Below are 27,141 nucleotides of genomic sequence, written 5' to 3' on the forward strand. Positions count from 1 at the left end.
ACGTGCTCAGTAAGGAAGCTGCTTGCCGATCACAACTGATCCAAACATCTCCAAAATAAGAATGTAAGTCCATGGGAAACGGGGACCCTCCGGCTGGTGTGAAAATCCAGCTACTTGGGTTTTCGAGAATGAGTTGAAGAGCAGCAAGGTGGGGCAGCGCTGTGGCCTCAACATGGGAGGTCGGTGAGGAAACGAAATCGCTGGGCTGCTGCTGTTCCTCTGAGGCTGGCATTCCTTGAGCCTGCATTTCTCCGCGTGGGGCTGGGTGAGACTGGGTACAGGACAGTGGGAAAAGACAGATGATCCCCTTCGGAGAGAAGTCCAGAACTAGAACGAAGATAACTGGACACGGGGGGCGGGGGGCGGGGGGGCGCTAAACTTGGGAGTCAGGAAGAAGCCTGGGGCGCTGCCCCTGACTCATGGGGGCGGACCTACCGACTTCTTGTGATAGTTATCACCTGCTTCACCTACCAAGAGGTCACCAGAGGGGAACCATGTATCCAAAACCTTACAACTGAGAAAATCTTTGCTTTTGAAAGACAATGTTACTTTTCTTCCCTTTATAGTATGAATCTGTTACCTGGTCTCATCTTTTTGCCTCAGTGGCCAGGGAGCCCAGGGCCAAATGTGAAATTGAATTCAAACAGCTACGTAGGTCTTTATGGCCAGAATGTTTGTGTTCACGTTTACAATCTGGATTTCCCACTCAATGATACTCTTCTTAATCCTAATTTGTCATATTTTATTATGTCTTTGTGTATGTTTTCTACACAAGCCATCTTAATTTTTCTTGTGGAATACTGTAAGGTACACTTAGGTAAATGATTGAAAATGAAATCGCTGATAGATGCCCAAGTACTTACCATGGTTAACAGCGAGGGACACTTGGTGTGAGAGTTACCAGGGTCTCAGGGTCAGACTTGCCATCACCTCCTATCAAAGCCCCTTCCCTGTCCCCATTTCACTCCTTAGGATAGTCCAAAGAGAAGGGAGTTGCCCACAGCTTGATGGCGTATTACCATCAGAGAAGAAATTAATACCTCCTTCCTCCTCGCACTCCATTCCCTGCTCTCCCCACAACAACAGGCCTCACTCAGGTTGTAAGGATGGTACAGTGAGGGTTAGGAGAAGAGGCTCACCGCTGGCCTCTGTGGCCAACAAAAGCCAGTGAAGAAGTGGAATGCTCTATTCTTCCTGCTTCGATTATCGGGAAGCACACCCTGGCTATGAACCCTCTGATCTGCTGGCTAACAAGAGGGTTGGGCTGCCCTCCGTGGCAGATGCCATGCCTCTGGTAATGGGCACGGCTGTAGCCGGCAGCTCAGAATGGCAGCCTGCGCCAAGGCAGAAGTGGAGGGACTGATCCGGGTCTTGGTTTGAAGGACAGAGACAGTTTCTTCCACGAGAGATGCTCTCTTGACGCTCAACCAGCAGGACACCGCTGCATCTGGCCCACATGTGGTAGTCTAGGAGGGAAGGCAGGCGGGCATCTCCAAGCAGCAAACAGATTCCGATCTAGTTCATTTGCAAAATCAGCGGAAGACCTCCATTTGAATCAGATATGCAGCATTAGCTCCCTTAGCTTTGGACGCCCGCTCTTCACAAGGGTCCCGCTCCTTCACAGACACGCAACCTGAGGGCAAACAAACCTAATTTCCAAGCCTTCCCAAGAAAAGTGGCCCATGAATGCCCCAGACACAGAAACCCAGACTCTAAATTATCTAAAATGAGATTTATTGCATTTCATGCAGTTTGAAGTCCATGCAGCAAAGGAGACTAGCACAATTTTTAATGCATTTTAAAGATAAAAAATGGGGGGTGGAGGTGGGCAAATGCACAAAGTTCTAGTCTCCTTGGGTCCCTGGGAGAGAAGGGTTTGGAAATGAAACCATCCACTCTCCATGGCAAATGAGTTCACCTCTTAAACGCAAGGAATGTTTCCACGGCCTCTGGGTGCAAACACACAGAGCTCTGGGACGAGCACAGGGTCACGAGGAAGAGGACCACTAGTGAGAAAGAAGCTACGTGGTCACCTAATTCAATCTGCGAGCAGAACAAGGTGGCAAATCCTAGGGCCGCAGCTGCTCCGAGAGTCAGGAGATAACATACCCACCCCGAGGAGATGTGCTCCTGGAAAGAAGTGGCGGTAAGAATCAAAAAAAAAAAAAAAAAAAGGAAAACAAAAGAAATATTTCTTCAACCACACTCTTCAAGAAAATGCCATAAATATGTTATTTAATATTCATTTCATAGCATTGGACACACAGCTCAACATACTGAAATATTGATTCCTCGGAGAAAAAATGGAGAAAAAGGAAATAAAAAATATTGCATCTTTCTGTTGGAGAATCTCGGCCTCCAGCGTGGGGCGCAGTGCACCAGTGTCCTAGCCTGTAGGAGGCGCGGAGGTCGGCCGGGTCCTCTGGGGAGGGAGGCTGTACCCATCGCCCGGAGCTGTATGGCAAAAATTGTGTTGGGCGTCCATGGCCTTGCCAACTCAGGCCCTCAGTCGCCGGTCACCTGGGGGGCCTGCCCGTCGGAGGGCTGGTTGGCTGACTGGATGAACATGGGCTGGGCGAGGTCCTGGCCGGCGGGCATGGTGACTTGCTGGATCTGGTAGAGCTGCTGCGAGGGGTGGAGAGGAGAGAGTGAGGTCACCCCCGGGAGAGGGGCATGCAGCTCCCTATGGGCCTCGAGTTGGCTGGGGGCCCCGGACACCTCGACCACCACCCACTGTAAGGCGTCGGAGGGAGGAGGGGGAGTGGGGCTCTGCGGGGGCTGGGCGCAGCAGACACAGGAGGCTCCGGCCCGGTGTGAGGGGGTGTGTGTGGTGGGCGGGGAAGAGGTGCAGGGAGTTGCATTTCCCGTGGCTTTCACTTCTCTGGGCTCTGCCTCTCCCGTTAGCTCAGAGCCTCGGGCTGGCTGCGCGCTGTTCCTCTGTGACAAACACAAGCAATTCGATCCACTGTACCAGCAGCTTGGAAGTCAGCATTTCCCCAACTCTTGGTAATCCTCACTAGTAGGGGCAGTAGGATTACCCCCTCTCCTCCTCCTTTCCTCCGAGTACCTGGCTCAGGCCGAGGCTACAGTGAACCTGCGTTTCCTACATGGGCCCTGCTGAGGAGGTGGCCTGGGTTTAAACGCTTACTCAGCCAAGACCCGTGAGGCGCGGAGAAGCAGCTCAGGTAGCCACTATGGAAAGACACGGCCAACTGGACACTTGACTTCTCAAGCATTCCCCCCTCAAAAAGCCCACAGGCGAAGACCCCCCCGCACGCCACCCCGTGCCACAAGAGCCCTGGCATGTGAGCCTAGTGTGTGGTGCAGGCAGGGGCCAGACGTGGGTCCTGATGCCGGCTCCTCTCCCTTCTGGGCAGCAGAGAACACAGGCGTGGGGGCGGGGGGGTGGTCATCCTACCATGTACTCGGGGGTCTCTGGGACCATTAGTGTGAGCAAAAAGACAGAAGGAAAGGGTGACTCCTTCCTCACATGAGTTCAGAATTACTAAATTCCAGGCACCAAGAGAGCTTGAGAAGTCACACGTTCGCTGCATTTCAACTAACCCATGCTATTAAAAAGCGGCATAGCTTAGAAAAAACTAGTCCTAAAGAAGGAAACAGGAGACCCGCATTCTAGTCCTGGTTCTGCAATCAAGAGCTGCATGAGCACAGACAAGACACTTCTCATCTCTAGGACTCGGTTGACTCATCTGTAAAATGGGGATTGGGACTATATAATGTCTGAGATTATTTTCAGCTCCCACAAATCTAAATCTAAAGGATCTGTACTCCAAATTCAAGACTGAACCCACTTTAACAATTTCTGTCCACTCATTAACAGAAAATAGGACAGCTGCCGTAACCATCCAAACCCACAGGTCTCACACCCGCTACCCCCCCACAGCCTCTCCCCCACGGCCCCTCCCCCAGCTGGGTGTCCTACCTGTCCGTCCGTGAACTGGCTGAACTGCTGCTGTCCTTGCTGCACCTCTGTCTGCGTGATCTGCAGGAATCAAGATGGCAGAGTAAGGTCAGCTGCAGGGTCTGGCCCACTCCTCTGGCAGCCCACAACCAGGAGAGGGTTGTGAAGACTGCGTGAGACAATGCACATCAAGTGCCCGGAACGAGGCCTGGCACAGAGCAGGTGCTTAATGAGTAGCAGGAGAGCAACTACTGGTGGCTACTCCGAGCCGAGGGCCACAGAGGGGACCACAGAGGACCCCGGAACGTGTAACATACACAACTTCCATAACCCTCTCTTTTAATGTCCACCTGCTTCCCACCTGCTTCTCATTGCAAGCTCCTAGGTGCTAACATGACAACGCCTAACATTTACGGCTTAGGCAGAAACCCCAGGAGACCTTTAGCCAGTGAATGCAGACTGCAAAACGCGGGGCAAAGGGGTGTGTGGTCTGTTTCATTCTTGGAAGGTGGGCTCCAAACCAAACCCGTATCACCTAGATTATCTGCCTGGAATATGAAACACCCTGGCGGGGAGGTGGCCTTGGCCCTGGAAGCCCTTGTGGCACACCTATGAAGTACTTTTTCCGAGACAGGCCACGTGAAGTCGTCTGGGCCAAGCAGGGGGTGGGGGTGGGGGTGGGGGGTGGGGGGGAGGGTGGAGGCGGGTGGAGCAAGGAAAACATGTATCACGTGTACTTACAATCTTATGTGGGGATTTTAAGTACATTTGAAAAGAAACGTGCTGGCTGACGTGCAGAACCGCATCATATAGTGCGAGCTGCGGACGCAGCCTGGTAGACTGGTAAGAAGACGAAAGCAGGCTTACGTGCATATGTGCACCTCTGCAACATCTGACTAGGAACGTCCTCTGTGTACCATCTCCTGGAACCCTCACAGCCAACCTGCAAGGTACAGACTATCCTCTCGAGGGTCCTCACAACAGCCAAAAACACCCTGTCAGGCCTACCCGTAAGGCCGTCAGGAGTAAGGAGGGGACAGGCGTGATAGGGCTTCATGACGGTTTCCTACTGTTGTCCCTTACTGGGGGTCCTTCCCCTCCCACCAGTCTACCAGTCTCTAAGTGGCGATCTTTACAGCCTCCAGTGCAAAGTTAAGTATTCAAGAAATGTCTACAGAATAAATGAATGACCCTGAGACAAATGGCAAATATTCTTCATAGATGAGAAGGTCAACTGTGCCCTGTGGCCAGCAGGACTGCTCTTCACACGAGCTGAGAAAATTTCATTTACCTTTAAATGCCATTTACATGTTATTCACTCAGCAGTCGTTCAACACACACGTACTACTACATGCCGGGGCGTCACAGTCACAACCTGTTGTAATGTAGTTGTTGTAATGGTGCCCTCTTCTTGCTTCTTCCCCCTCCTGTCTGGCAACCCGACTCTCCCCACTCACTGGCTTTGGTTTCTGGCCCCCAAACTGACCTCTGAGGAACTAAAACCTCTTCCTTCTCATTTCCTCCCACCCCTTCGCCATGAAAAGTTTTTGGACCCCAGGTTAAAATCTTACAAGACTTTTTGTTTTTTATGTTTTAAAAAGAGGGGTACCTAAGGGTGTGACCTGACCGGTTTGGAGATGTGACTCCATGCCAGTCAGCCCCAAAGGAATTAGGGAAAAGGCCAAGCCCTTATGTGAGCCAAGGCATGGGTTTAGAACAGGCCCTTTAATGATCCCAGAGACTATATGGAACTCAGAAGCCTTGCTTTTGGCTCATTCCTTGTATTTTCCCAAATGAGATCTTTGGAGACCTGCTCTACAAACTCAGCTCTGTCACCACTGTCAATAGATACATCACCAGAAATGCAACTGGCCCAGACGGGTCCAGCTCTTAAACGATCGCTGCTTTTTTTGGGTCTGAGGCAAAAGAATCCATTAACAATGCCTCCCCCTGACCAGCATCCCCCATCCAGTGCAAATGATGCCCATACTCCCCAACCCCCAATCCTCAAGCCCAGGGAGGCTGTCCCCTCAGCACCTGTGGCTCACAGTCCTCCGTCTCTTAGGGCACGAGAGGAGACAAAGCGGACAGTCTCTGGCTGGGCGTGCATGGGGAAGTAAAATCCAGGCTAACTTTCCAAAGGGCACAGCGGCTGCCAGAACACAACAGCTATTTAGGTTCAAAGATGGAAACTCAGGCTGACGATGAGGCAGTCTGTCAAAGTGCTTCCTCTGGTCAGACATATACACACATACATCAGGCTTTCTTCACAAGCGTCCTTGAGATTTCCCCTCTGCATTTCTTTGTCCCTCGAGAACAAGATGGTAAGAGACACGCTTTGAATCCAGTCCTCCACTAAACCCCGTCTGTCCTTTGGGGTGAAGAGATGTGAAGGGTGTGGAGGTGTCTCTTGCTGAAGGGTGAGGTGGCAAGAGAGCGATTGCTGAGCCCTCCTTTCCAGCCAGAAGCCAGCTTGGGCCGGTCCCCTACCCAAGCCCTGCACCTTTAGGGCACATACCTGTGGAGCGCTGGTGGCAAGTGTCTGGATCTGTCCCTGCACGACTTGGGTGCCTGATACAGGCTGGGCTAAGCGAATGTACTGCAGCTGGCCGGCATTCAGCTGCACCTAGGGTGGAGCAGACAGACAGACGCAGGGGACTGAGTGTGGCCTCACCAGGCAAGCTTCCCCTGCGGTGACCATCCCCTGCCCCCTGAGCTCTCCAAAGAAGCTGACTCTGAAAAGCTCCTCTTCAACAGAGGTCAACACAGGCAAAACCAGAACATCCCCACCCCACAAGTCACAAAACACAACAGAGGATATGTTCCCTGAATGGACTGTGGAAAAAACTCCCAGAGGATCTGGCCACATATGTGACGAACAGCATGGCTGCACCCTCAACATTCACGGACTCTTAGCTGTTTGCTTAGTTTATCTTAGGATTTTATCCCAAAGACTGTGAGACATGATCGGAATGCTCTGTCCCTAAACTGTGGGCCTTTCCCCCCTCTACCTCCACACCCCGCCACCCTATTTCCCGGGATGGCTGATCCAATACTCACAAGAGCTCCAGCATCTGCCAGGAGCCCACGGCAGATGGCCGTCACTCCGTGCCCTAGCCCCAGTCCTGCCCAACCCCATGCTGCACATCTCGGAAGAAAAAGCTGGCCTGCTTCACTATCTCTGTCCCCAAGAGCCAGGACCAATGGGGGTCTGTGGGACTTTTAGGATCTTTGGTGTTCAGCACTAGCTTCTAGCCAAACTCCTCCCAAGGGGAAACTGAATCAATAAACCTTTCAGAGAAAACCCCATCACGGGAAACCAAAGCTACAAAAAGGCCTTTAGAGTCCCTCATGCTTAAGATTAAGTCTCAGATAATACAATAATACCACATGCTGCATTTAATTGTGCGCTAAAAGCCTTAACTCAGGCTCTTAACGCTCCAGTGTACCATGGAAGTCTCTGTGCCTCGAGCGGGAACGGAGAGACCAAGGCGGTTGCACTGAGAGGAGCCATGGCTCAGCAGAAGAGAGTCAGCAGAGCACTGCAGACATCCACACTCGGGATCTGGGCGATGAACGAGGTACCAGAAGGACAGACTGGTCTCTCTCTATCTGGGGGCCCAGACACCACCCTCCCTGGCTGCCCAGCCTGCCTTTGTTGCAAGGGTAAACTTCCTGACGTGAACAGGTAAGTCATGCCTCCTTGTCCCGGAGTGAGTTCTCCCCTTGCCTTCAAGAGCCAGCTCCCTGGCAGGGAACTTTACCTCCATGAGGACAGTGCTGGTAAATGCAACTGCCCGTGTGCATGCAGTGTTACGTCACACTGCTTCTCTGCAACTGCGGTCTCAAAGGGGATGCGACCCACCAAGAAAAGACCAACACTTGGTAGTCAGTGTAGACCTTGGAAGTTCTTGGTAGACCATTCCAGAATTGTCCACTTAGGAAAACGGAGGGATAGAAAATCTAAACCCGTTAAGAACCGGGTTCACAGGAGACAGGGCAAGATATTGCGACCTGCGGTCTTTTCTTTCCGAGAACACGTCAAGAAGAGCTGCTGGGAAGTTGTGATGCCAGGCCCAGACCACCCCCCTTAAATCCTGTAATGTGGCTTCCAGGCAACAACACTAAGTTGCTTGCGGGGCTGAAGGCAGCTGTGTGGAGGCTCGGGAAGCCTCGTCTGCCGACACTGATGGTGGCTGGTCCCAGGGGTCCCCGAACTCCAGACCAGGAACCAGGATGAAAGACTAAAGCCTTGTCTCAAGAACAGGGAAAGTATGCTGACAGCCACAGAGATTTTACACCTCTCAGCTGGAAAGAGCTCTTTGCAGAAACAGATGTGACTGAAAAATTGTGAGCCAGAGAGTTTCCAAGCAGTTCTTAGAAGCAAGAAGCTCCTCTTTTAGGCTTATGTTTAGACGTCTAATGATGCTCTGCCCTCAGTGCTCTACCACAAGGACAGGTCTGGGGCGCCTGGCAGCTTTTTGACGTCAACTACAGGATAAATAAGCCAGCTCCTTGGGCTTTCAAAAGAGGAGCAAAGTTTCCCTCCTGAAGGTCCCCTCTATTGGGGCGAGCACTCCTGAGTTCAGAAATGCAGACTCCTACAGAAGGTATCCGAAAATAATGAATTTGCAACAAATATGTGCTAAAGCTCTGTACCCCAGAGGATTAAAAAGACTTGAGTTAAAGTTACTGTAAAGTGGGAACTCTTCTCTGCTTAAGTAAATTTGTTTTGGTGCCTTCACATATAGAACAGAGGACCATTCAAGAGAGAGGTCTTGGTTAGTGCCTGACACAATGAGGCAAGGCACCTGAAACTGATGGGTCTGTATGTTGGGGGGGTGGGGGGGGGGGTGGAGGGGGAAGGGGGAGGGAGAGAGGGAGGGAGGGAGGGAGGGAGGGAGAGAGGGAGAAGGAGCAAGCTCTAGCAGAGGGAGAGTGCGCCAAAAGCGCAAGAAAGGGAGGGAGGGAGAGGAGACAGAAAGACAGGCACAGAGACTCACACACTCCACTTTCCTAAGCTTTCTCTTGGTCTATCTGCTAACTTAGTAAGAACAGTTACAAAAACAGAGCTTTCTGCAAAGAGGAAGTGATTAGCCAAGTCCAAATGACTTTCTATATCTGCCTCCATGTCATTTACAACAGGCAGACCAAGGGGCAGAAACAGAAGGACTGCTCCGTGTCACTCACTTTCCACGTTTTCGGGTGGCAAAATGACCAGTGTATAGATGGCAAGTGTTAAGATAGGACATTTCTTACAAAAGAGCAAGTACAAGTAAAAAAGCCAACAAATCTAAGAAATGAAATCCCTCAAGGCACACAGGAAGCAGCAGTCCACAGTGAAGGAATGGGTAAGTTAAATGAAAGCCAAAAATACACTTTGCTGCAGGCTCCACTGGGAACTGACTCATGAATATGCAACAAGTGTTATTTATGGCCTTCCCCGTACACCTCCCTCTTATTCTCTGCTAATCAAAAGACAGGACTGCCTCCCAGGGCCGTCAGGTCCTGGCATAGAACAGTGGTTACCAGCATCCTCTGCGTAGGTGGAGTGCGGGGACGTGGAGAGGCGCTGCCCCACGGTGGCAAACCTGAAGTGGATTAGAGGAAAGCAGGCAGTATACAGGGAAGCAAGTTGTGGTCTGGGTGAACAGGGACATAGGTTTAAAAAAACACGTGTATATCTACACATATGGGTATACGAGATCCTCTGTGTGTAAGATCTGGAAGCACTCCCGCCCCCACACGAGCACAGCGCCTTGCGGCTGCAAGGCAGAACGGGCCTTACCGGGATCTGCTGGATCTCTCCTGTGTTTGTGATGATCTGCTGCATCACCTGCATGGTCTGTCCGGTGCTGCTCTGGGCCTGCTGGGCTTGACCCTGTGGCTGAGCCTGGACAATCTGCACCTGCTGACCTTCTCCAACCTGCATGGTCACAGGTGTGGTCTAGAGAGGAGTTATGAGAAAAGAGGATTCAGCTCGAGATTAGAGCCACTGCGCTTACCAAGGGGTTAATAACGACCAATTAACTGGGAGCAAACCCCCTCCACGGACACCCAAACTCACCTTAACACTATTTAGCAATACTCAGCGTACAGGGCACTGCTAAAGTTACTCTCCAAGACAAAAGATGGGAGAAAGCCACGCAGATGTTTAGGCTCATGGTACAGAATATTTGCCCAAGCCCCAAACACCTCTATGCTTCAAATATTGCAATCTTTCAGAGCTCTTGCAACGAAAGAAAGGCACATCCAATACAAAAGAATCAAAAGCAACCATGACAGTTCATTTGAGAAATGGCCAAAGTCAGGTCTGGAGCAGGTGGATTTGGAGAGCAAACTGAATGGAAAGCGGGGTCAGTACGAATTTACTAGGTTCAGGATCCTGGACTCCATTCCAGGCATGCAAGACACTGGGAGGAAACTAAGGCGCACGCTGGCTGCACTCAAGCAGCAGAGCAGCGCCAGCCCACACCGGCCAGCTGGCTGCTCTGGATCCAGCACAGCTTCCCACGGGAGAGGCAAATGCCACTAAGATGTGGATGTTAACTGAGGCCACCCCTAAGTCACAGAATTTAATAAAGCGAGGATTTTATCTTTCCCAGAAACAAGAATCTCAGATGTAAGAAAATTCTGTCTACCACACACGACCTGGCAGGTTCCGTGTCTCTCACACAAACTTAGTGGGTTGCAGTCCTATGAAACTTACTCCTTTGAGAGACGGTAGACGTGAACTGTCAAAAGGGTTGGTCGGTCACTTGTTCAAAATCTTAAAACTTTAGCCCCAGATGTGACCTTTACAGATTACCTAGAGCAGTGGGCACAGCACACGGTTCATGTGGTGGGGGTGGGGTGGTAGTGGCACATGGCAATGGAGGGGTCAGGGGGTGGCGGTCATGGGAGCGGCAGGAGGGTGGAATCTTTTAAACTACACTCACACCCCCAATGCCCCAATTTGGGTATGGTCCCGTCCCACTCTGAATTAAGAATTACCTCAGTAAGACGACTCTGGGAATCTCAGTGAATCTGGGCTTCTACTGATGTTGTTATTCTGATGCTCTCAGACTTTGCCTGCATACGTATACTACGCATCTAGTTACAGGAGAAGGGGATGTGTCCCAGGAACTATAGAGGAGATGCAGGGGACTACTAAGGAAGGAGAAATTACTATGAACTGGACACAGCGGGTAAAGAGGACAGAGGGATCTCTGTAAAAATACATGCGGTAGGCCAGGACAACAGGAAACACCTCCTGTTCTCTCACACCACGATTTTCAACTCAGCCTATTCTATTCCAACCTCCAGGAATAGAAGTTTCCAATTTTATGACAGAACGCACAGGATTCACTTTACCAAAATATGCTTTCCTTCCAACTTTAATATGTGTTCTGTCCCGCAAAGGTTATCTGAACTCAACCTGAAATAATCATTACTACAGGCCTAAGCAGGGGTGATACAGCACAAGGCCACCCTGAACCAGCAGAACAGAGAACCACAGCTAGGAGACACAGAGAGAGGCCAACTTCCCCATCCCCACAAGCCTCACCAGCTCCAAGCTGAGAAGTCTGGGGTGGCAAAGAGAATAGATGAAATTCTTGCTGACTAAAAAAAATGTATACTGCCAACTCATCACTGTACTTTACCAACTCAATTTCCCCAAGAGGATTTCCACGGTATTTCTGAGTCATTTCAGGAAAATGAAGGCTTGTGCTAGTTGGCAGCTGTCAAATCACGTATGGCGTGTGCCCTGCTGTCAGGACACAACCACGAGCTTCTTAGATGTTGAGTCGATGAGAGCCAGCGCTTCGTAGACTCCCTCAAAGTTTGCTCTGTGGAGGGATAAAGCTCTCACCACTGCAGAGGCACAAGCCTTGGCCAAAGAAGATCCCTTAGGCATCATGGTACAGTGAACGCCTTGAAGCAGGGACTAGGCTGTGATCATCTTTGAACCCCTCCTGCCCGGCACAGTGTCTGGCAAAGAGCGAGCACCCTAAAACTTGTTATACAGATAAAAAAGGGAGCAGGGAATAAATCCTAAAATCATAATTAATAGTTAAATCTACCTCCGTCATCGTTTTTTCCTTCTAGGCAAACCCAGATCCTTACCGGCATACACGAGACTATCTAGCATGTGTCCTCTGCCTCTATTTTCAGACTTGCCTAGATGTCCCCATGCTGACTGCACCCTCCCACCACTCCCGGTGCGGGTTCCCACCTCCAAGCCTTTGCTTGTGCTGTGCTACTGGGAAAGCCCTCCTTGCCCTCTTTATCTGATTCATTGCCACTGTTCTCCCTCTAAAAGTTGGATTATTCCCTTTCGGGAACCTTCTCTGACATCCACTTCTACCACCTCTCTCACATTTTTGTTAGGTATCCCTTTTGATGTGATCCCTTAACACCCTTTACACAGCCCTAAGAATATTTCTACACTTCTCAGGTGGTGGTGGTATGACCTTTAAGTAATTGTACCCTACTAGTTTGTGGAAATTCTTTTTTTTTTTTAATGTTTATTTGTTTACTTATTTATTTATTGAGAGAGAGACAGACAGACAGACAGACAGAACCAGCGGGAGTGAGCGCATGAGCAGGGGAGGGGCAGAAAAAGAGAAGGAGAGAGAGAATCCCAAGCAGGCTCCACACTGTCAGCACAGAGGCCGGTGTGGGGTTCGATCCTACTAACTGCGAGAGATCATGACCTGAGCTGAAATCAACAGTCAGGACGCTTAACCAACTGAGCCACCCAGGCACTCCGATTGTGAAAATTCTTAAAAATAGGGACTGTTTTATTCATGCTTATATTCCAGGCACATAGGATAGGACTCAATCTTTGGTGAATAAATTAATGCTTGTCAGGGAATCTGGAGTCAGAGCTCAGAGAACAGAGTTCTCCACAGCCTCCCGTGATCCCCAACAAGCATGGATGTTACTGCTTTCACAACAATACCACTGGGGGGAGGGAATATTCTGGTTGCTACTGTAAAAAGATCACTTGACACAACTATGGTGTGACAGAGAAATGACAGGGAGAAGAGGAGGGGAAGTACGCAAACTGGAAATGATGCCTGACCTCTTCCTTAGAGGTACAACAAATCCTAGTTCCGGTGCAGACACAGGCACGGGGTCCACTTGTAATACCTCCCATGGGGATGTTACTACTCTTCGTGGGGGCATGATATAGACTTTTTTCCTTCCAAAATGTTTTAGGTCATAGGGATCCTGGAGAGCGTCTTCTCACTGCAATCTCCTCATGTGACCCGTGAGGAAACCAGGACCCAGAGAGGTCAGGGTGACATGTCACTCTGGTGGCTGAATCTGGGGGAGAAGCCCAAGTTTCTAGACTTCAAACTTGGTGTCGTAAAACGACCGGCCTGCTCCTCTGCCCCGGCCGTGCTCTCCCCAACCTAAGCGGTGCCGTGTTGCCGGTGGGCGCCCTCTGCAGCTCACAGACCTGGCCCTGCTGAGGCTGCGCGATGATGATCTGCCCAGGCTGGATGGTGGTCGTGGAGCTGGTGGTCTGCTGGCCCTGCTGCTGCCCCTGGACTTGCACGGCAGCGGGCTGCTGAGCCAGTGTGAAGTAGTACTGGACGGGCTCGGCGGGAGTCACGGACTGGCGCACCTCCTCCTGTGGGGTAGAAGGAGCAGCAGGTAAGAGGAAAAGAACTGACTCAGCAGCCGCCACAGTGAATTTCCATTCTTCCCCCAAACGGACTCTGTGCAGTTGCCTGCTGAATGCTGAGCTCTCCACATTTGAAGCCAAGGGAAAGTGGAATTCGAAGAGACCAGTTGTGCTAAATCAAACTAAAAATAACAGATTCCATAGGCTTCACAAAACATACAGCCAATTTTCTGAAGTACAGAGTAATCACCCATTGCGTGATGAGTTGCAAATGGGCAAATAATTACCGTAACTAAAAACCACGCACCAGCAGTGCCTGTCAGTAAACGCCGTCAAGGCCTGTGATCTGCAAACGGTGCTAATTGCGAGCACTGGGAAGATGCTACCCAAACATCAGGCTCTCATCTCAGGCCAGCCCCCAATCTCCCCAGTAGGCAGCACTCTCCTTATTTGGTTCCTGCCAGCTCTGGAGGGACAGAGCAGGGAAAAGGGAAACAGGGCTTTCCCCGGGCTGGAACTTCAGAATTGAGTGTCAGGATTGAGAGCACTGGTAGGTAAGTGCCTAGCTTTTCACAGCACATCAAGAGCTCCGTGGTCACTGAAGGCACATCTGTCCAGCGTCAGGTCTGGTTCTGGTTGTACTTAGCCACAGAAGCGCAACCCAGGGGGCCTGAGGGACAGCTCTCCGCTGGGGGGCGGCCTTGGCTGACTAGGGAGGTCGCATTCTGTCCAATGTGCGGGATGAAGAGACTGTTCCTTCTTCAGCTGACGTTTTCCATGGCAGAAGGAGTAAACAACCCTCTCCCAGCCACCTTGAGCTCACAGCTGAGAGTGTAGGATGTTTACACACACTACAACATGGTTAGAGCCTGAGGGTCCGGGGTTGACCGGCCCCCGACCACTGACACAGAGATCGGCGTCTGCTCCGGAGGGCCCTGCGACACACGGTGCCCCTGCCTGGGACAACAAAAACAACAGAAACATACAACCACTTGGGTTGACTGAGCAGAAAATTTGCTTCATTTACCCAATTCCTTGTTCTGGGCTAAGTATGCCAGGCTCAAGAAGAGAGGAAAAGACACTTCTTCAAGGTATAGAGGCACTGTGGGCTGCCTCAAAGTTCCCCAAAATGACAATGACACAGCCGGTATTGACCCCATACCCTCACTATGTTAGGTGCCCCAATCTATGTTGTGCAGTCCTTTCCTCACTACACTTTGTTTTGCTTGCTTGTCAAGTGCCCTCCCTACTTGAGTGGAAGCCCTATGAGGGCTTAACTCTTGCTCTCCACTGTTCCAGCCATTCATTCCCTTGTAGGTACTTAGTAAGAGGTTGCTGAATGATGGATGGATTTATAGAGCCAGGCAGACAGTTGCAGGTAGGAAAGTGCTTTTTTTTTTTTTTTTTTTAAGTAAGCTCTATACCCAGAATGGGGCTTAAACTCACGACCCCAATATCAAGAGTCACATGCTTTATTGACTGAACCAGCCAGGCACCCGGGAAAGTGCTTTTTAGCTTAAGTTGGTGTACGACAGTCTCTTGAACCCAACAGCTATTACCAACAGAAAAGAGTAGCTACACTCTCTTTTGTTACCTCTAGGATTTTGTGGTCATGGTGTGGGGAGCTCATGTCCCCTACAGAACAGGCCTTGCCTGGTGACTGGGGGCCCAGGATACTAGGACTGTTGACATCCAGGCTTTGAGGAACTGGGGTCTTGGCATGACAAGATTCCCTAACGGCCACCCACCCAGCCTCAGCAGACACTTCTAACATTCTGGATTTCTAAGCTAGTTCTCAAACAAGAACGAATTTTCTAGGTTAATGCAGTCTGTGCTTTAGACCCAAACAATCTGAACCCTGACCATAACCATGCTGAGGCAGAAGAAAAAGGAGGTCCCCTTTATTTTCATTGAGGTCTCAGTTTCCAGAACATGTAACTGTGACATCATCACCATCTCCATTTCAACTCAACTTTCACCATTATAAATAAAGGCCAGCCTGTCAATTAGCTCTTGGCTGTGGCAGGGATAAATACAGATACCCTCCCTTAACCAAGAAACAAAGGCCAACAGCTCTTTTCAAAGCTCCTGAAATAGGTTCAACATATTTATTTTCCACTGAGAATGCCCTTCTCATTTTATAAAAAAAACATCCATCACTGTAGTCTAGACCTAACTTACAAAAGCTCTTGGGTAATGAGAAGGTGTAGAGAACCAAGAACCCCCCACCCCCCACCGCCACAACCAACTTGAAGGAAGTCAGGGAGGAGGGAGAAACTGGCACCTCCCAGCCCCAACCTGTGATTGCTCTGTCTCCAGTTATCTCTGACTGCAACTGGTCTACAAGTGAATATAGTCTTTTTGCCAGACAAAAAGAAAACCCTTTAAGCATCCCTTTCAAAAGCCAAAATACTCCTTGCCAAAAACTGTGACAGCAGGTAAAAAGCTTCCCCTAAACTGCCCATCACTCCCCCTTGTTTATGAACTAGGCAGTGTCTAGGTCACTCTGAGAGTACCAAGTAGAGGCGCCTAGGTTTGTGTTGTGAGGACCAGGCGAGATTGTTCTCGAATCACTGGAATGGAAGGAGGCACATCTAAGGTTCTTCTGCATTATGAAGACTCATCCGGCCAATGGAGGGCAAGCTAGCAAGGGAATGATTATGCTTGGTTTAAAGAAATGGGTGAAGAGAAAATGACATTTCAATGGGCAGGAACTTTCAACTCATAGCTTTAGTGGAGTAGAAGTCAGCCTCAACTATTCTCTGCTTCTAAATAGCCTTTACTGGCTTCCCCAAAGAACAAGAGAAATTTCCAAGCATTTCTTGAGAAGTCAAGGACCTTAGATCTACAATTCAGTATTTCTGGCTAGTTTCTCTCCCCAGCAGTGGGAAATCACCCCCTGCGCTAGGACAATCTCTGAATGACTGGATCAATCCAGAATGGGGCACTTGCCCAGCTTTCGCAGTAGCCTCCCTGACCAGAGGGCTTACGCCTGGAATCTTTTCAGAAGTGGTGACTGACAAATGTCAGAGAATGAGCAGCATCCCAGGGGCATCACTACAGAGTTGTGCAGCCAGCCCCAAACTGAAAAAAGTACATTTGCTTCAGTAGCCAGAAATGAACTGCTGCCTCCTTCAGAAAGGGTGAGTTTTGGAGAGTAGGCGCTTTTAAAGGACTTAAGGAGGTGCCAGCCAATTTGGAGCTTGGGAAAACTTTGAGTCTACAGAGGATTAAAAGTGCTATCTTAGAATTTCAGGCCAGCTTTCAGCAATCTCAACCTTTCAAAGGCCAGGCAGCAGCTGTCCCCAACAGGACGCCAATCAATGGCTTGAACACCTACAAAGACCTGAATCCAGGCAGCAAGGAGCTGTTTCAGCTAGACATACTTTAAAAGGAGATGGATCACAGCATTGTGAGCCGGGCTAGGATGGAACAAGGAACTGTCTGACACCCTGAGTCAGTCAGGCACTGAGGGCTTGAGGAAGGGACAGGACATGACCCTTCCCTGCAGCCAGCTGGTTCAGCAGACGGCCCATAGAGAACAAGCAGGAGTTAGCACAAGGCCTGACTTTGTCACAGAGCTCAACACCTTGTTTTTAAAGGGGGCTTCTGGAACAAATTCCAACAAGGAGAGCAGGGGTATGGTAGCATTTGTTTTGGGGGAAGAGAAGTAGTCGGAGTTCTTGCTGTAGTGACTTCTCAGAGAGGAGGGAAACACCCCAAGAGGAGGAACTGAGCCTGTGGGCACAAACCTGCAATTGTCTCAAAGGCGATGCGCAGCGGGGGGACGACCGTGGCAGCCTGCCGCTGTAAACATCCGACTGAAAGCTCCTCTGAACACCTTACAGCTTCCAGTCAAGGATGTTTACAGTAGCAAAGACTGCCCAGAAAGAACGGAGCCGCAGTGAGGCACCTGCTCTAGTAAGGAGGGGACAGAGGATTTGCTGATCCAAAGGCCCCCAGGCAGGGTCAGGATTACAGGTGTCCTTTAAGATGCCCACTTCTATACTTCCTGACTGATTATTCGTATGAGACAGCATAGGACAATGGTTGTCACTGAATGACTCTGTTCTAAGGATAATATATTATGAAATAATTCATTCAAAACACTTAAAATTTTATTAACAAAATAAAGCGAGGAGAACAAGGCACGGCTTTGTTCCTGTCAGACCCTGCCACTATTCCCCAAGTGTCTCTACCACACCGACTGAGTCATGCAATCCGTGTGCCTCAGACAATGAGCTCTACAGGAAAGGGGTCTATTACAACTGCAGTTAAGAGCTTTATGCACCCAAGGTGCTGAAAAGACAATCAGTGTGGCCTTTGGAGAGGGGCAGGCAGAAGAGAGGGAAAGACAGATATTCACATTCTTTCTCATGACTGCTCAGAAAACGGTTTAAGTGGTGGTTCTCAAACTTGGGTGCACATTAGGCACATCTGAAAAGCTCGACAAAGCACTGATGCCTGGGCCTCCCCGTCAGATTCTGACTCAGCTGGTGTGGGGTGGGGCCCGGACACTAGTATTTTTTTAAACCCTAACAGGTGATCTAATGGATAGCCAGAGCACTATATAGAGAACCGCAAACCAGAGTAAGAGAAAACCAAAGTCCATTCAAATACCACTGGGCACACAGAGAAGCTGTTTCTTTGTATCTGGAAAATCTAAAATCTGTGCCTTGCTGGGAATGTTCTCCCATCCCAGATTAAGAATTCTGAGAAATTCCCTAGGATACCTTGAAATGAGCTTCACTTTCCTGTTTGTAACTTGTCTTTAACTTTCATTTTGTCTACTTTCACTGAAATACCACCTCAGAGGCACTGAGTTAAAAGTATCCATAAATGAGTAACAGAGGGAGATGTTAAGGATGGATCTGGTCTAGAGAAAGAAAAGCAAAAGGAACAGCAAATGACTTGAGAGAGGAAAGGGAGCATATCTGACACCAGCACGCAAGGTGCTCTTTGGTCAGAAGCAGCAGCAATGCCTTCCCGGCTCACCTGACGCTTTGGAGGTTTCAGTTCATCTCTTGGAACAATATCGATGAGAAAGTCAAACTGATCAAATTTTGTAATTGCCATGGCGATATCATTCCTCTGTAACAAAGAAAAGCAGGGTGAAAAATTAGCCTGGGGAGAAACTAGTTCACCTGGCTTTACACCCTCCACGTTACAAGTAAGATAAGATGATGACTTCTAAGCCAAACTCAACAACCACAGCCAAGGCTACAGCTAAAGCAAGCACAGCCAAACTCATAAACTTCACATCAGACTTCACGGAAGATCTACATGTAGCTCATGCTCTACAAGCTAGGAATTTGAGCCTCCAACTACAACTATCACCTCTGTTTTAACAATTGCCCCACAATTGTTAAATTATCATCCTCCAGCTAAATTTGTACAAACCTAGCAATCTCAACTGGCAGGTTTCAAGGTTAGGCTACTATTCAATCTTATCTTTCTGAATCTCTATTGAAATCCTAATAGCTTTTTACAATTATTTTCTAGTCACTGGATCTATATGTTAGTTCCCACAAGGCTATGATTTTTATTTTGGAATTCAAAGTCACAATGTTAAATCCGTGGTTTATATCTTGTTTAATGTGATATGAATAAGGGGAAGTCTAAAGTTACCAGAATTGACTAATGATACCAAAACCAAGGCCTGTTCCAATGGAATTCTAAGAGTGATACTCCCTTTCTTTAAATAATTTTTGAAATTTTGTAATTAAAAACTAACACATGATCCTTAAGATCTGTATACTTCATTACATGAAAATTTTAAAGCAAAAAAAAAAAAAAAAAAAACAGGAAAAAGTAGTGAACTCTAGTGAGTGATATACATATTGAAGTCTTGAGGGGAAAGTAAACTTTGAAATGCACTTAAAAACAGATGACTTGATGGACAGAGGGACAGACAGATACGGGGATAAAGCAAGTAAACTTAACGGTAGGATCTAAGAGGTAAGTATACTGTAAACTTTGCTTATGTTTGAATGTTTTCGTAATAAAATGTTGGGGGGTTAGTGAACATGGTAACAGAAATCCCTAGCAATCTCTCTATATATCACATCTTAAGAGAGGTGACTCACCAGACAAAACAAAAGGGGATGGAAATTTTGTTTTTTCCTTCCCTTGTCTCTGTGATGGCCCCAAGCCACTGAAATGCAAAACTCCAATCCACCCTTCTTGCCAACCACCAGCTTGACAATAACCCTCCAACGGAAGCGGGGCGCATCTTAAGGCCGCCAGGTCTCATTTAAGATCGGTACGATACAGTATCACATTCCTGATGATGTCACCTACTCAAAGCTATCTAAACAGCTCATCTATGGATGGAATTGGGGGAACAGTGGGGGTGGGGAACAAAAGAACACCTCCAAACATACACCAAAGTGTGCTACAGTATTTTGGAAACACAAATATACTTAGAGTTGGTCTTTTTTTTATTTTGCCTTTGTTAAAGCCAGTAGTATTTTACTGAATACTCATATTCAGTAAAATACAGAAGTCTTGAGGACACAGCTCGATGAATTTTAATAAATATATGTACCCACACAGCTATCAACCAGATAAGATTATAAAAAGTGTCCTTCTATCCCTTTCCAATCAACTGCCCTCCCCCCTGAATCTGAGGCAAGCACTACTCTGGTTTCTATCACCACAGATGGTGAGAGTATATGGAATCGTGTGTTATATAATTTCTTCCCCTCTGGTTTCTTTTGCTTAACATAATAATTTTTTCAGATTTCACCCACAGTGTACGGAACAACAGTTTTTTGTTATTGTTGTTGACTAGTAATCCACTTTATGACTATAACCTTTTGTTTCTATATCCCCATCTTGATGGATATTTGAGTTGTCTCCAGTTTTTGGCCATCATAAGTAAGCTTGTTATGAACATTCTTACACAATAACATCCACACTTCAGGGTGTATACGCAGTAGTAGAACGGCTGTGTCACACAGTGGGGATATGTTTAAGTTTATTGGAAAGTGCCAGTTTCCCGAAGCAACTGGACCACTTCACATCCTGACCAGCAGTAAGTACTATATGAGTTTCACTCACTCCACTCCCTCACCAACACTTGGTATTGTCAGTCCTTTTTGTTTTAGCCATTCTAGTGGATGTAAACCAGTGTCTTGTTCTAATTTCTAGTTCCCAGGTGCCAATGATGCCGCACACCTTTTCATATGTTTATTGGTCATTTGGGTATCTTTTTTGAAACACTGTCCAAGTATCTTGCTCATTTTTTAATCTGGACTCATCTTGAAGACAGCTTTAACTGGATCTCTCTAGAGTCATAGGCTTCCTTCACAGCAGCATAAAGTAAGTTCTCAATGTCTAGCTGCATTAGAATGTAGGCTTCCCAAGGGTGTGGGGGTTCTTTCTGTTTTGTGTGAACACTGCTTGGCATACTGTGGGTGTTCAATAAATACTTGGAGAATAAATAAGCACGCATCTTCAATTTGGAGGTAAAGGGACATTCACACACAATGTGAATGTTGATTTTTAAAATAAAAGGAAAATGAAAAAGAAAAGGAAAGGGTTCCCAGGAAGGCAGACAAGGAACAAAAAGGCAAATGAGGTAAGTGAGATGGATTCTCCCTGGGACTGCCCTCTCCTGGAGTCTCACAAGGCTTCCAACCAGAAGTTGTTTACATCTGGAAATAGATCAAACACTTGAGCCTCTGTCTATAGTCAAAGCTCACCAAGTGAAGAGTTCAGTCACTGAGCTGTGAAAAACGTGAGAATTGGCAATTAAGATTCTTGGTGGGGAAATACAATCATGGCTATAGAGTATGCCTGCCTCACAACAGTGGGAGGAATATGCCAATTACACACATCAGCTTGACAGAAACCTAAGGAAGAACAATCTTTGGTCCAAAACGATGCAAGAAAAGCAGACAAAGGCAAGGGCAGTTGCCTGCCCCCTTTCCCCATGTACGTCTACAACATTACCTGTAGAGTCCGGCGCTTGTTATCCTCCGTGTGGATCCAGGCTCGAAGAGTCAACTCTGTGATAAAAATCTGGGCTGCCTTGGCAAAGAGCACAGGGGCTTCTGCACTGATCATCTGCAACAGATGTAGGCCCTCCCTGTCAATCACCAGCATGTCATTCAAACCAGCCCACTTGTCCCTTGCCTCACGTCCTGCCATCGACGATGGGGTAAAGGCTGGAAAATGAGAAGGTGGCAGTCCCAAGAGATTCCAAGGTAAAGTAAATCCTTAAGAATCGGGCAAAGCAGAAAGCAAGTAGAAGAAAGGAAGAGGGAAAAAGAATACTTTTCTAGCAACTACCACATACGTTCTTATTCTCATAACAGACTTTCAAAGAAACCTAAAGAAACTAGGGTTTAGGAGAGGTATAGTGACTTGCCCACGGCCAAAGAGCCAGTTAAGTGGCAGCGTTAAGGTCCTAATCCAAGGACAGACAATGTGGGGAAAGATAATGAGTTTGAGAGCCAATGGATTTAGATAAAATTTCAGGCTTCCCATCATTCTGGGTTTTACTTTTCACATACTGAAAAAGAAGACAACCTTTCAGTGTTGTTGTGGGAATCAAATGAGGTCATGTATATAAAAGCACCCAGCACAGGACCTGGCACTTAGTAAGTGCTCAAGTAATGTAAGCTGCTTTGCCATGTCTGATTTCAAAGTTCAAGCTCTTGGTCAAACAAGGCTCTGAACCCTTGGTGAGCTGGTCTGTGCAGGACAGAGCCATGGAAAGAGCTCTGGAGTTAAGGAAGGAGAAGTGAGAGCTAATAAAAGGGAAAATTGCTGTGAACTGTTAGCTTTCTATACAAACACAAGGGACTATTAGTTTTCAGTGATAAGAAGAGTGAAGGGGCACCTGGGTAGCTCAGTTAAGTGTCCAACTCTTGGTTTCAGCTCAGGTCATGATCTCACCGTTTGTGGGATTGAGCCCCACATGGGGCTCTGCACTGACAGCACAGAGCCTGCTTGAGATTCTGGGTCTCCCTCTTTCTCTGCACCCCCGCCCCCAACTCACGTGTTACGTGTGCCCTCTCTCTCAAAATGAATAAACTTAAAAAAAAGAAAAAGCTGTAAGTGTTGCTCTCTTCCTGAGAGTTGAAATAGGAGGTGGGCGCCTAGGTATACAGAAATAGCCACCTGCAAGGAAACCTCACAGGTTGTCATTCATGTAAAACAGCTCACAGATTGAAAAATTAGAACAAGAGCAGTATCTTTATCAAGCATTTCTTAGAGCTTATATTGACAAACTAGAGATTGCAATAAAATGCTAACTGAGAAGATGGCACTGTCCTGTTGATATAATTTGTGTTTACCCTACACAGTGAAAAGGATGGGTGATTCAAAAAGCAAACAGCAGGGGTGCCTGAGTGGCTCAGTCGGTTAAACGGCCGACCTCAGCTCAGGTCATGATCCTGGGGTTCACAATTTGGGAGCCCTGCATTGCGCTGTGTGCTGACAGCTCAGAGCCTGGAGCCTACTTAAGATTCTGTGTCTCCTTCTCTCTCTGCCCCTCCCCGGCTTGCTCTCTCTCAACCTCTCTCAAAAAAATAAACATTAAAAAAAAAAAGGCAAACAGCATATTATCAACATCTGGAAAACAAGATATCCTTAATTTCCAGAGAAGCACGATATAATAATTAAAACTGTTCAATTTCAGCTCACTTAACAATTTTAGACAGGAACGAAATAAAAAAAGCAAGAAACAATAACGAAATTTTCATTTTTAAGCTTTGAGCACTACAAAAATGAGCGACAACCTACCCACCATTATAACTTCAATATGAATAATAAAAACGAATGTGAATTCACCTTCACGTCTTCATCCAGTTTCATGATCTTCTTAATACGAGCCAGTGGGAGTTCTTGTACTCGGAAATCTTTCTGAAATGAGTAACAAGAGGCACATAAATGGTGGGGACAATCAACAGGGCATGACAGGCATCTTGAAACACTGTGACTGGTTTAGTCCCTCCTTTCAAAAAACATGGCAGGAGAGGAGCTACAAATTAAATGAAGAGAATACAAGTTTCAGAGGAAAATTCTTCTTAACCCATGCAGAGCTTCAGACAATTAAAGGTTTCAGGATAAACTTACAATGCCATCTAACAGTGCCCTCATGAAGAGTAGCCCCAAACAATATCAGATTCTGTGCCAGCACAATATTGAGGTGCATCTTGAGTGCCCACCGCCACCCCCCTAAGCACACCAACCAGTCTGCGATATGTAGAGTAAAATGAGACTTTTGCCTCAAGGGCATTCCTTTGAGTTGCTAGTTTTTTCTTCTATTCTGGGACTACAAGGGCAAGGTGCCAGTAGCACCTGACCACTGTGACCCACAGTTGTCTTCAGCCAGCACTGGCTGATATGGGCTACTTCTGACCTTTGCACTAATCTGACACCAGAAATCGGGGAGGAGGGCCTTTCCCATCACAGGAGCAAAGGCCTGGTCTCCGAAGTTTGCTTGGGGGTGGGGTTGGGGGTTGGGGGTTGGGGGTTGGGGTGGGAGTGAAAGAGTATGGAGAAAAATGGGTAAATTTTTCAGCTGCCTTTTAGGAACTGCCCTGGGGCTGGGAGGAAACCACGTGACTTTACTAGGGACAGAATTTAGGAAAGGGCTTTCTTACCAGCACTACTCAATTATTTGCGATTTAAGCCCTTTTGATACTATTGGTACTTAAACACATGCCCAGTGATGGATGCAATTCTAGAAATAAAAATCAATTCCGGGTTTCAGAGCCGCAGTGAAGAGAAAGGTGCAAAGGGAGAGATTGGCTAAAATCAGCGAAACCCCTACTGGGCCCAGGTGTCAAGTGACTGATTCTATAAGTGGTCTGAAATGTGACTCACCAAACCCAACGTGCTCACCTGGGAATTTGCATCATCACATTATGGAAGGAGCAGCTATTATTTCAGATTTGACATAATGAACATGCATAAGTGAACTTTCTATTCTAAGACCAAAAGAAACTCTCAACTATATGTCAAAGAAGGCAGTGGGGCATTTTAGAAAAACATCACCAGCCTTCCCAGAATCCATTTTTATGACTACAGAAGGAAGAGTTAGTTTTATTAGGATAAAATGCACACCGAGACACTGGATTTCTCCTCACAAACCCAACGGGCTGCTTGGGACCACTCACCAACTCCACAAACCTCCAACACCAATTTTTATACCTTTTCTCTTTCCAACTTAGGTAAAACAGTTTCCATGAGGCTTCTACTAAAACTACCTCTGGAGTGGCAGAGCTTTACAAGTTCAAATGACTGGAATTTCACCAGAAAAGGACAGGAGGATACATTCCTTCTATTCTTATTTTTCTCCTCTTTCATTCACTCATTCATGCAACTCGACCAATAGTGAATGTATGATACCTGCTACTATGTAAAAGATGCAAGTCTATTCTTACCTTTGAACAGATTTATAGTTTAATTGTTAGAGACCGTCACATAAAAAAATATAACCCCCTATGCTATACTAGGATGGGGGTGTAAAATCCCAGTGACAAGAAAGGAAATAGGCAGCTGGTGGGGCAAGGGGAGGGGCTGGAATGAACAAGAGGAGCTGGCAAATGTTCCACAGAAGGGCTGACATCTGAACTGTGTCTAAAGGATGTTACAAAATTTGCTTGTTGGAAAAGTATGAGAATGTTATTCAGTCAGAAGCAAAAGTATGGTGACACAAAAAACATGGCCTATTTAAGTTTTAGATGTATGATCTGAGTACAGAGGGGAGCAGCAGGAAAGGGAATGCTGGATTGGGGCCAGACCCTAAAGGGATTTTAAAAAACGTTTAACCACAGAAATCAATCACTGGTCTTCCTTCTTATGTGGCATATCACACAAAATGATGATGCTAAACAGAAATGCTAAAGAGAATGCTGGGGATAATTCCTTTGGAAGGCCTCCCAGGGTGATACATACAGCACAAGATTATGACCACAAGATTTAACTCTCTTGCAAGTGTGCTCTCATTGGGCTTGGTTATTGAATGTATTTCCACACGACTGTTCTAAAATTTCTTAACCAAAGCCCAAAGCTGAGAAGACCTCCTTCCCCAACTTGAAAGAGAAGAGTATTACTTCTAGAATTTCCATGAGACTATTCTTCAATCAATAATTCTTCAATCTATTACTTCTAGAATTTCTATGAGACCATTCTTCAAACAAAAAAGGGTCCCATCTTGTAGAGATATAAAATGTGGCAGAAATTTACAAAACAACTCTGCTCTAAGTCTCCCTTCCAAAAAGCCTTTTCTTTTGGGAAACTTTATCGTGATCCCCAGACCTTGAGATCTCAAGGCGCAGTGTGTGAAAAGTGGATCTTCATATGTGCGTGTGTGGTTCATTACTGCTGACAAGACCCCAGTCTTCTATAATCTCATCTACCTTTTCAGTCACGTGTAAGGGTTTACGACAAGCTTACTGGAGAGGGGAGCCCTTTCACCAGCAACAGGCTATGGTCCACTAAATTGCCTTTCAATTCCCTGCTCCCCTTATCAATGGCAGCCATGCAACTGATGTGAATAGCATTTAACTTCTCCTGATGCTGATCCAAGTGGACGAACAATTGACACATACTGACTTTTCTTTTGTACCCTTGGGAGTGATATCAGCAAGGGGCAAGAACAGATTCACTCTCAGAAAATTCTCATGATCCTGACCACAACCAAAGAACTACATTAAAAACACTGCCATCTGAAACCGCCGAGTTTCAAGAAGTCTGAATTCACTCACTGAGAATCTGGAGCCAAAGAAAAGTCAACGGGTCTCAGGCTGCACTAAACAACATCCGAAGTTTCAAATAATGATGAGAAATCTTTTCCAGTCCTACCCAGTCAGGCATTCCAGCAAAGTCCATGTTCTAATCCTCTCCAAAGCACTGATTCTCAGCCTTGGCTGCATGTTAGAAACACCTGGGGAGCTTCTGAAAATCAAGAGGCCTGGGCTCTACCACAGACTAACTAACTGAACAAGGAACTCTAGGGGGCATCAAGTGTTTTGAAAACTCGCCTGATGACTATGACCCACAGTGAGAGTTAAGGACCACTGCTTTAAAAGCCTTGCTACTCAAAGTGAGGTCCTCAGACCAAGCAATGGCATCACCTGGAAACTCAAAAGAAATGCAGAACTTAGATTCCACTCCAAACGTACTAAATCAAAATCTATATACATATATATGTGTGTGTGTGTGTATATATAATATACATACATTATAATATATACATAATACATATACACACACATATAAATATATATACATATATATTTTATTAACGTTTATTTTTGAGAGAGAGAGAGAGAGAGAGAGAGCGAGAGCGAGCACGCGAGAGCCAGAGTGAGCAAGTGATGGAGGCAGGGCAGGGGGTGGGGGCAGAAGATCTGAGGTGAGCCCAGCACTGACAGCACAGAGCCCGATATGGGGTCCGAACCCACGAACTGAGAGATCATGACCCCAAAATGAAGTCGGATGCTCAACCAACTGGGCCACCCAGACACCCCTCAAAATCTGTATTTTAACCAGATCCTCATCTGGTTCATATAGACAATAAACTTTAAAGAGGCGCTGCTCGACAGGAAGGGCTCAAACAGCACAAGACCTGTTTTGTAACAGC

At 47.3% G+C, this 27,141-nt stretch overlaps 1 protein-coding gene across 4 annotated transcripts in view; it reads right to left on the minus strand.

The window, feature by feature from the left end:
* Window positions 1-1,717: 1,717 nt before the first annotated feature.
* Window positions 1,718-27,141, minus strand: part of NFYC (nuclear transcription factor Y subunit gamma) — a 67,830-nt gene continuing 42,406 nt past the window's right edge. For 3 of the 4 annotated variants that reach the window (XM_058717867.1, XM_058717868.1, XM_058717869.1), the window contains exons 3-10: window positions 23,340-23,411; window positions 21,495-21,608; window positions 18,534-18,629; window positions 13,371-13,544; window positions 9,711-9,869; window positions 6,441-6,548; window positions 3,944-4,003; window positions 1,718-2,937 (exon numbers count right to left, since the gene is read on the minus strand). In XM_058717867.1, coding sequence (XP_058573850.1) covers window positions 2,506-2,937; window positions 3,944-4,003; window positions 6,441-6,548; window positions 9,711-9,869; window positions 13,371-13,544; window positions 18,534-18,629; window positions 21,495-21,608; window positions 23,340-23,411 — 1,215 coding nt within the window. In that variant the 3' untranslated portion in view covers window positions 1,718-2,505. The remainder of the gene's footprint in view (window positions 2,938-3,943; window positions 4,004-6,440; window positions 6,549-9,710; window positions 9,870-13,370; window positions 13,545-18,533; window positions 18,630-21,494; window positions 21,609-23,339; window positions 23,412-27,141) is intronic. The other variant, XM_058717866.1, reaches the window with a different exon arrangement.

This window comes from Neofelis nebulosa, chromosome 2 (assembly GCF_028018385.1).
Source record: "Neofelis nebulosa isolate mNeoNeb1 chromosome 2, mNeoNeb1.pri, whole genome shotgun sequence".
Taxonomy (NCBI): Eukaryota; Metazoa; Chordata; class Mammalia; order Carnivora; family Felidae; genus Neofelis; species Neofelis nebulosa.